The sequence below is a fragment of the Otolemur garnettii genome, unplaced genomic scaffold (assembly GCF_000181295.1).
Source record: "Otolemur garnettii isolate 467f Iridium unplaced genomic scaffold, OtoGar3 scaffold00068, whole genome shotgun sequence".
Classification (NCBI taxonomy): Eukaryota; Metazoa; Chordata; class Mammalia; order Primates; family Galagidae; genus Otolemur; species Otolemur garnettii.
In genome coordinates, this window is record NW_003852463.1 from 4929729 (window position 1) to 4939787 (window position 10059).

Sequence of the window (10059 nt, forward strand, 5' to 3'; positions counted from 1 at the left end):
TTTTTTTTTTTTGAGAGAGAGTCTCACTATGTTGCCCACAGTAGAGTGCTGTGGTGTCAGCTCACAGCAACCTCAAACTCTTGGATTTAAGCAATTCTCTGGCATCAGCCTCCCAAGTAGCTGGGACTACAGGTGCCCGCCACAATGCCTGGCTGTTTTTTTGTTGTAGTTGTCATTGTTTATCAGGCCTGGGCTGGGTTACAACTCCGATGTAGTGGCTGGTGCCCTAATCACTGGGCTGTGGGAGCCGAGTCAGTATAATATATATTTGTGATATGTAAACTGGTTGATAAAACAAAATTTTTATAAGAAAATAAAAAAATATGTTTGGTCTTTGTGGATTCCTGGTGCACAACTCCTAAAACCCTTTGAATGTTTTGAGTGATAGGAGTGTCTTTTGTTACTTATAACAAGGCCTTTTGAATTATACATGAATTTTATGCTGTGAGGTGACTCAGGGTGGATGTTTAGTTTTAAGATGGTGGCCAGTTCCAGAAAGGCCAAGCATATGACAGAAGGGTGAAAATTTTTAGCCTCCCCCCCCAGAGAAGGAAGGGAAGGAGGCTGGAGATTGGATTATAAAAACTCCTTAGGGATGAGACCCAAGTGTTGAGGCAGAGTGGGGCCCTGGAGAGGATGGGGTAGCTCCATGGCCTCCTTCTTACATGGCCCTGTCTGCCTCTCTTCCATTTGATTGTTCCTGATCTGTGTCCTTTACAATAAACCAGTCATGGAAGTTCACACCTGTAATACTACAACTTTAGGAGACTCAGTCAGGAAGATTGCTTGAGGCCAGAAGTTCAAGACCAGCCTATGCAAAGTGAGGCTCAGTCTCAAAAAAAAAAAAAAAAAAAATAGAAAAATTAGCCAGGATATGTGGCATGTACCTGTAGTTCCAGCTACTCAGAGGGAGGCTGAGGCAGGAGGATTGCCTGAGCTCAGGAGACTGAGGTTGCAGTGAGCTGATATTGCCACTACCCTCTAGTGGAGGTGACAAAGTAAGAGTCTGTCTAAAAAAACAAAACAAACAACAAAAAAAAAACTGTAAGTGAAGTGTTTTCCTGAGTTCTGTGGGTTGTTCAAGTGTAGCAGTTCTCAACCTGTGGGTCACGACCCATAGGAACTGTATTAAAGGACCGTGGCATTAGGAAGGTTGAGAACCTCTGTTCTAGTGAATTATCAAACCTGAGGAGGGTGACCTGGGAATTCCCAAATTTAGGGCCATTGATTGAGAAGCACAGGGGTGGCTCCTGGGATTTGTGACTGGCCTCTGCTGTGGCACTGTCTTGTGGGACTAAGCCCTTAACTTGTAGGGTCTTTGCTAACTCTGGGAATTAGTGATAGAATTGAATTGCTGGACACTCTAGTTGGTGCCAGTGAACTGGAGCACTGTCTGCTGGTGGTATTGGAGTACTGTATCAGGGATCCTCAAACTATGGCCCGTGGGCCACATGCAGCCTGCCTAGGACATTTATCTGGCCTGCCAGGTGTTTTTGCTGCCGCTGCCTGTCCTGCTTAGCAGCCGACTTGTCCCGGGGCCCATAGTCGGGCCCTCCGATGGTCTGAGGGACAGTGAACTGGTCCCCTGTTTAAAAAGTTTGAGGACCCCTGCACTATATGTTTGGAGTCAGAAGAGAAACCTTGCACCTATCTCACAGGCTGTGCTGGGGCCTAAACTAGTTAGAATATGTCAAGCCCTTAGAACAGGGCCTGGTGGTGCATAGGATGCTCTCAATAAATATTGGCTGTACATTACTTATACTCTCTGCACACCCTCAGGCTTGGGAAATGAGAAAATAGGGTGGCGAGCAATAATAAGTGAGCTGAGGACTTGCTGAGGGCTTACTGTGTGCCCACTGTGTGCTGGGCTCCCTGGGCAGGCCTGAAGAGCAGGTGTGGCCTTCAAACATATTCTTGACCTTGAGAAATGTGTACTGGTTGAAGCCTACCACAAAACACACAGAAGCAGGCATGCGTGCACACACACACTTTGTAGGGCAAGCCATGTGGAACGCATCTCTTGGGAAGAGGTCAAGATGCCCTAGGAAGGCTTCCTATAGGAGGAGGGGTTTAGGATTGACCTCTGGGGGCAGCTAAATGTAGGGTATATAAGTGAGGGTGGGGTTCACTCAGGGCAAGCAAAAGATGAGGACCCAGAAGGAGCTGCAGGTTTGGGCATCTGAGGTACGCAGACAACACAGTCTCGAGAGAGTTTAAGGCAAAACAAGGTGAGGAGAGCGTAGTTAGGGCAAAGGGAAGGTGTGGGTATTGACTCGGAGCCTGGTCCTGGAGTTTAAGTGTGTCCTTGTGACTTCCCTAGGAGTTCTGGCATTGCAGAGCTGTGAACAGCCTCCCTAAGAGCAGAAGCCTGGCAGAAAACAAGTGCAGATGGAGATGACCCAGGCAGCCCCTCCTCTTCCTGTTGTCCCCTTTCATCTCTCCCTCTTTCCCACTCTTGTTCTCCCCAGGAGCAGAATGCTCAGCCCTCAGGGAGACATCAGGCACTGGACATCAGGACTGCCCCCTCCCAAGGGGTGATCTTTGCTCTGCTGGTAGGCCTTGAGGAGCTGGAGGAATTCTGCTGAGGGAAGCAGGGAACTCTAACTGCAGTGTGGACACTGGCACCAAGGGAGGGATAGCAGCAGGAGGGAAAGCCCTGCCCACACAGCATCCCCGCTGGCTCCCCAGTAGGAAACCAGTGCATTGCTCTAGACCCAGGCTTCCTCATTCCCAAGCCACTCCCCTTCACTCACCAGTCCTGTTTTGGCAGTTATTTGCACAATACATTCTATTGTTTGATTACCTTGCTATGTGAGTTTAAGCCATTAGAGCCATAGCTAAACTGAGGGTCTCTGAGTTATTCTCTGACAAGCCCAAGGAAAGTCACACAGTCCATAGGCAGCATGCAAATTTGAGACTGCTTGCCAAAGCTCTGCTCTGGAACTTACCAGTTTTATGACTTTGGGCATAACCTTTTCTCATCGGTAAAATGGGATAATACTGGTAGCTACTTCATGTCACTGCTGGGAGGAATTAGTTAATGAACATAGGTAAAGGACTTAGTGCCTCCTATAAATAAGTACTAAGTACTATTATCATCATCCATTTATTTATTTATTTTTGGAGACAGGGTCTCATTTCTGTTGCCAGGCTGGAGTGCAGTAGTGTAATCATAGCTCACTGCATCCTCAAACTCCTGGGTTCACGTGATCCTCCTCCCTGTGGGAATTAGTGTCAGAATTGAATTGTTAGACACTCCAGGCCCACACAGCCACACCTGGCTACTTTTTACTATTTTTTGTAGAGATAGAATTTCCCTATGTTTCCCAGGCTGGTCTTGAACTTCTAGCCTCAAGCAATCCTCCAGCCTCAGCCTTCCAAAATGATCTGCTACCGGGAGACCCAACTTTGTAGAAGTTAAAACATTCATGAGGAAAAGACAAAGCTATGGGTAAACCAGAGCAAAAAAATACAATGTGGACAAGAGAGTCAGTAAATGCCACCTGGGGACCTTTGGGTATAGGGAGACCCAAATTTGGGTCTCCCTTTGGTGAGAGAGAGATTAAAGGTGTGACACACCACACCCAGCCTGTTGTTATTACTACTATTATTATTTTTATTTTATAACTCTAGGACTAGCTTGAAGTGTCTCCATTCACACAAGATATTGCTTAGTTTAATTTTTAATTTTTTTTCTTTTTTCTTTTGAGACAGAGTCTTACTCTGTCGCCCTGGGTAGCTGGGTAGAGCACTGTGGTATTGTAGCTATAACCTCAAACTCCTGGATTTGAGTGATCCTTTTGTCTCAGCCTCCTAAGTAGCTGGGACTATAGGCTCCCACTGCAATACCCACCTAGTTAGTTTTTCTTTCTTTCTTTCTGTTTTTTTTTTTTTTTTTTTGAGACAGAGTCTCACTATGTCACCCTTGGTAGAGTGCTGTGACATCATAGCTCACAGCAACCTCAAACTCCTGGGCTTAAGTGATTTTTTTTGCCTCGGCCTCCTGAGTAGCTGGGACTATAGGTGCCTACCACAGCACACAGCTAATTTTGGAGATGAGGTCTCGCTGTTGCTCAGGCTGATCACAAACTCCTGAGCTCAGGCAATCTTCCAGACTCAGCCTTCCAGAGTGCTAGGATTACAGGTGTGAGCCACTGTGCCTGGCTAGTTTTTCTATTTTTAGTAGAGATGGGGTCTTTGTCTTGCTCACACTGGTCTCGAACTCCTGAGCACAAGGGATCCACATGCCTCGATCTCCCAGAGTGCTAGGATTACAGTTGTGAGCCATTATGCCCAGCCAAACTGCTTAGTTTATAAAGGCTTTTATTTTTTCTTTTGAGTTAAGCATATTGTTAAAACGCCAGGCCTTCCCAGGTGAAAGGGGTGCGCAGAAGATGCCTCCTCTCCAACAAGAGACTGAGGCATATTGAGATGAAGGACAGGGAATGGAGGGTGGGAAAGGTCTCAGATGGGTAAGTGAGAGGTCCCAGCACAATTTTGTTATGTCTCATCTCTCCCCAGACAGCCAGCCTCTACATCACCCCTTCCTATAGCTCCTCTTACAAGTCAATGTCTCCAAGTCACTCCCTGAATATTGAGTACCCCTCCCCCATTTTCTCTGCCCTTTTCCCATTTTCTACCCAAAGTGCCTGATGTACCCAGAAGGCCCCCACGTGGCATTTACTGACTCTCTTGTCCACACTGTATTATTTTGCTCTGGTTTACCGGTAGCTTTGTTTTTCCCTCATGCATGTCTTAACTTCTGCAAAGTTGGGTTTCCCTGTAGCAGATCAAGAAGTCTCATATTCCAGGGAGTTCCCAGGTTGCCAGGCAAGAATGGAGTGGCCTGGCACTGGCCTCTTACCTGGGTCTCAGAGAGATTCAGCTGGCGGGCCAGCTCTGTGCGCTCCCTTCCCACCACGTACTGGCAGCGCTGGAATTCCATCTCCAGGCGGTACAGCTGCTCAGCAGTGAATGATGTGCGAGTCCGCTTGGGCCGGTCCAGGTCCAGACCCTTAGGCAGCACAATTTCCCGAATGGTCCCCTTGGCATCTGCAGGGACCATGAAAGGAACAAGGTTAGTTCCTTAGCAAAGGAGCCACCAACAGCCATCTTAATAAGAGGTGCTACGATTTAACAGGACTGGCCTGGACATGGCTGTGTGATCTCTGACAAGTTGCTTAGCCTCTCTGGGCCCAGATTTCTCAACTTCACTCAGGGCAGAATAGTGTATCTAAGGGGTACACTGAATGGGCCCCATCTGTGATTCTGTTCCTCAGCAGAATAAGGAGTGAGTAGGAAAAAATATGCTGAGTTCTCAAGTACAGAGGAAAGATAGGAGATGGGTTAGAATTGGATGTGATCAATCAAGTAAGACTTACTGGAGATGTCCAGAACCACATCCTAAGCCATGTGTGTGCGCGTGTGCATGTGCATGGGTGAGTGCTCTGTGGGGGTCCGTGAGAAGGCTAGCTAGTGTGGGGCAGAGGACAGACTAGGGAGCTGGGGTCCCTGGAGGAGCCCAAGGGCTACTGCTGCTGTATCAGGCCATCAGAGTGTCTTCCGGGGGGACTGGATCCTCAACATGTGCTTAGTCTTGAACATCAGGGCCACCCCCTGGGCTCTGGACCAATGCCTTCTATGCCCAGGGTCTCCAGAATTTTGGAGTCTACTTAAGAGAGGTTGAAAACGCTGCAGTGCGGTGCGTGTTCTCTACATATATCCACATAAAGAACTTAGTAACAACACAAAGTGTTCAGCAAAAGTAAAATTTTTGAGGGTAGTAGTGATCATACAGGTGGCCATAAAGTTCGTGTGCAACTTAAAATAGTGTGCAATTTGCACACGAACTTTATAGACACCCTGTATATACACATTATCTTTTTTTTTTTTTTTTGAGACAGTCTCAAGCTGTCACCCTGAGTAGAGTGCCATGGCATCACAGCTCACAGCAACCTCCAACTCCTATGCTCAAGTGATTCTCCTGCTGCTGCCTCCCAAGTAGCTGGGACAACAGGCACCCGCCACAATGCCTGGCTATTTTTGGGTTGCAGCCATCATTGTTGTTTGGCAAGTCTGGGCTAGATTCGAACCTGCCAGCTCAGGTTTATGTGGCTGGCACCTTAGCCACTTGAGCCACAGGCACCGAGCCTATACACATTATCTTTAACCATAGAGGCAGAGATGATCCACATTTGAACCACACACCCTGATGGCTAGAAATCTAGTTATTAGAACATTTTATGTTAAAAATTAATTGTGGAAATATGCAGCAGCATCTCTGCATATTTACCAATAGTTCTCAACAAATGATGTCGAGGATAATGAAACTAAACTGATAGTAATTTACCATTGTATGGGAAGAACCTAGGCAATGGGAAGGTTGGCAATGGCAAGGCAACCCTGAGGAAGCAGAAGTGAGAAAGCAAAAGCTTTCTGCAGTTGCAGGAATCCCAGCCCCCTCCAGGGGGTGCCCATAGCTGGAGTTTGCGATGGAGCCATAAGCTCAGTGGCAATGGCTGCTCACATTCTAGTCATAATAACAGTTGACACTTCTGCAATATTTGCTCTGGGCCAGCAAGCACTGTGAATTTTTTCCTTTTTTTTTTTTTTGGTTTGTTTTTAAAGATATTTTTTACAGACAGGGTCTCACTCTGTCAATCCAGGCTGGATAGCAGTAATGTGATCACAGCTCACTGTAGCCTCAAACTCTTCTCAAGCAATCTTTCTGCCTCTGCCTTCTAGGTGGCAGGAACTACAAATGTACGTCACTGTGCTCAGCTAATTTAGACAAGCATTTTTTTTAGATATGGGGTCTCACTATTTTGCCCAGGCTGGTCTCAGACTTATGGCCTCAAGCAATCCTCTCTGCTTAGCTTCCATAAGTAATGGGGTTATAGGTGTGCGAGAGCCACTGCAGTCAGCCCAGGCACTGTTTTAAGCACTTTAGTGTCTCCATGAATTTGGAACTTTTAATAACCCCATTTTGTGGATGAGGAAATGGAGGAATTTATTCAAGTCACAAATGTTAAGGAATTTATTCAAGTCACAATGACAGTGCTCAATAAACTCTTGAAGCATCCCCATTATACCTTGTGAATGAATACTTTCTTAAAAATAATTAACAAGGGCAGAGCCTGTGGCTCAATGAGTAGGGCGCCGGCCCCATATACCAAGGGTGGCAGGTTCAAACCCGGCCCCGGCCAAACTGCAACAACAAAAAAAATAGCCGGGCGTTGTAGGAGGGGGGGTGCCTGTAGTCCCAGCTACTTGGAGGCTGAGGCAAGAGAATCGCCTAAGTCCAAGAGTGGACGTTGCTGTGAGCTGTGTGATGCCACAGCACTCTACCAAGGGCAATAAAGTGAGACTCTGTCTCTAAAAACAAAATAATAATAATTAACAAGTCAATCAACAAGTTATAATGAAGAGGACTTTGGTCATGAGAAAAAAATGGAAACATCTGGAAGAGTTCATCACACCCCTCCCCCACAACATAATGAAAGGAGCTGTATTTGGGATGAGCTATCTGGCAGGAGGCTCCTTGTGATTGGCAGGGACTGCTGGTCCCCCTTTGAGAATCTCTAAGCTAGAGGGTTAACCTGAGACCCTACCTCCAAATCCCCACCTCAGGAGAGAGGCTATTCCTAGCCCTGGCCAGTGTCAGTTCACATTCCCCCTCCAGAGAATGATTTGGCTCCTCTTGGGCTCCTGGCTCAGAGTCCTGGCACAGGTCTAAGAAGTTCCCAAGCACGCTCATATCACAGTCAACCTCAGGGAGAAGGTGGATCTAAGTGGGAGCTGTAGTCACCGCTCAGAGGTGGCCTCCTTCCCATCCCAGGCCAGGTCCTGCCAGGGTATTGGCAGAGCACATTGGAAAGACATGGGCCCTGCTCTTGAAATATTGTAGGAACACAGGTCTCTCAGGACATCTCAAGCTCCCAGCTCCAATACTTTCCCCATTCTAAAAAGACAGGGTAATATTTTAGGTCACTTTGCTTGTGACCTCACGGGGTCAGTCCTCTTTGCTTGTGCTGCACCATTTCCAACTGTGAGATCACAACACCCCAAATGACTCCAAAAGCATGGGTTTTACGAAACATGACTTTGTATGTTTGGCTATGAGAGGAAGGGTGCTGAGAGAAAGGGTGCCAGAAGCTACATACCTTCTCCCTGAGTCAGCCTCCCAGAGCCCCTGATATTGGGTCCACACTTTTTTCTTCATACAAGAGCTCAAAAGAACATTGGTACCTCAGGGAGCAGCCAAGATCAGCCACTGAGCTTAGGGTTAGGGGAGGCAAGAACCATACAAGAAAGGCAACCTCAGACTTGCGGTGAGAAACACCCAGTAGAATAGCTAGACTAAAAAAGGACCGAGGGGGCCAAAGTTTGGTAAAGATGCAGAGAAACTGGGTCTCTCATACATGGGAGTGGAAAATAGTACAGCCACTCTGGAAATCAGCCTGGAGATTTCTTAAACAGTTAGATATATACTTACCATACAATCTAGTGCACTTATTCTAGAGAAATGAAATCTTACGTTCACACAAAACCCTGTACAAAAATGTTACTAGCAGCTTTATTTCTAAAAGCCCTAAATAGAAACAAATCAAATGTCCTTCAATAGGAGAATGGTTAAGCAAACTGGTACTACCATACTCTGGAATACAACTCCGAAATAAAGAGGAAAAACTGGTTCAGTGCCTGTAGCGCAATGATTATGGTGCCAGCCACATACACCAAGGGTGGTAGGTTCAAACCTGGCCCTTGCCTGCCAAACAACAATGACAAGTGCAACAAAAAATAGCCAGGTGTTGTGGCAGGCACCTGTAGTCCCAGCTACTTGGGAGGCTGAGGCAAGAGAATCGCTTAAGCCCAAGAGTTTGAGGTTGCTGTGAGCTGTGATGCTATAGCACTCTATACCAAGGGTGACACAGTGAGACTCTATCTCAAAAAAAAAATTAAAATTAAAAAAAAGAGAGAGAAAACTATTGACAGCCAGGTGAGATGCCTCACACCTGCAATCCTAGCAGTTTGGGAGGCTGAGGCAAGTGGATTGCTTGAGCTCAGGAGTTTGAGACCAGCCTAAGCAAAAGTAAGAGCCTGGTCTCTAAAAATAGCTGGGTATGTGGCAGACACCTGTAGTCCCAGCTACTCAGGAGGCTGAGGCAAGAGATTTGCTTGAGCCAAGAGTTTGAGGTTGCTGTGAGGTATGACACCAAGGCAGTCTAGCCAGGATGGCACAGTGAGATTCTGTCTCCAAAACAAAACAAAAAGATGATTTAAAATGGTACATAGATAAACATTTGTCATCTTAAAAGTTATGTTCTTATTTTAATGTTTATCAGAAAAACATTTAAACTCACAAGTTTACATGCTTAGGATGAGGCTAAAGTTGGTATTTAATTTTACAATGCATTATGTTAAACTATTTAGAAAATAAATGGAATGTAAATATAACGGAAATGAAGATGGCATGCAAATAACTGAATGTTGGGAAACAATGGAATGAAGAGTATGATTTTTTTTTTTGAGACAGAGCCTTAAGCTGTCCCCCTGGGTAGAGTGCCCTGGCATTATAGCTCACAGCAACCTCCAACTCCTGGGCTCAAGCGAGTCTCCTGCCTCCACCTCCCAGGTAGCTGGGACCACAGGCGTCCACCACAACGCCCGGCTATTTTTTGGTTGCAGCCGTCATTGTTGTTTGGCGGGTCTGGGCTGGATTCGAACCTGCCACCTTAGGTGTACGTGGCTGGCGCCTTAGCCGGTTGAGCTATAGGCGCCGAGCTGAAGAGTATGATATTACATACATGTATATGTAGTGTTAGAGTTTAGAGTGGAGGGGCATGCTAGATGGGAAAAGATTGGTCTTAGTGAGTAGACTGGTGATCGTAAATTATCTGCTTAGAATAAAATTAAGTTAAATTCCTTTCTTGCACCATAAATAACAGTAAGTTTCAAGTGGATTAAAGTGCAAATCATAGATGGTAAAATGATAAAGGCATTACAAGAAACTATAAGATATTTTACAATCCTAGGCTCAGAAGGAGCTTTTTTTTTTTT

General features: G+C 46.1%; 1 protein-coding gene across 1 annotated transcript in view; it reads right to left on the reverse strand.

Moving 5' to 3' along the window:
• Window positions 1–10059, reverse strand: part of VAX2 (ventral anterior homeobox 2) — a 35904-nt gene that overhangs the window by 9514 nt on the left and 16331 nt on the right. Inside the window, exon 2 of the mRNA XM_003793432.2 lies at window positions 4865–5052. Within this exon, the coding sequence (XP_003793480.1) occupies window positions 4865–5052 (188 nt within the window). The remainder of the gene's footprint in view (window positions 1–4864; window positions 5053–10059) is intronic.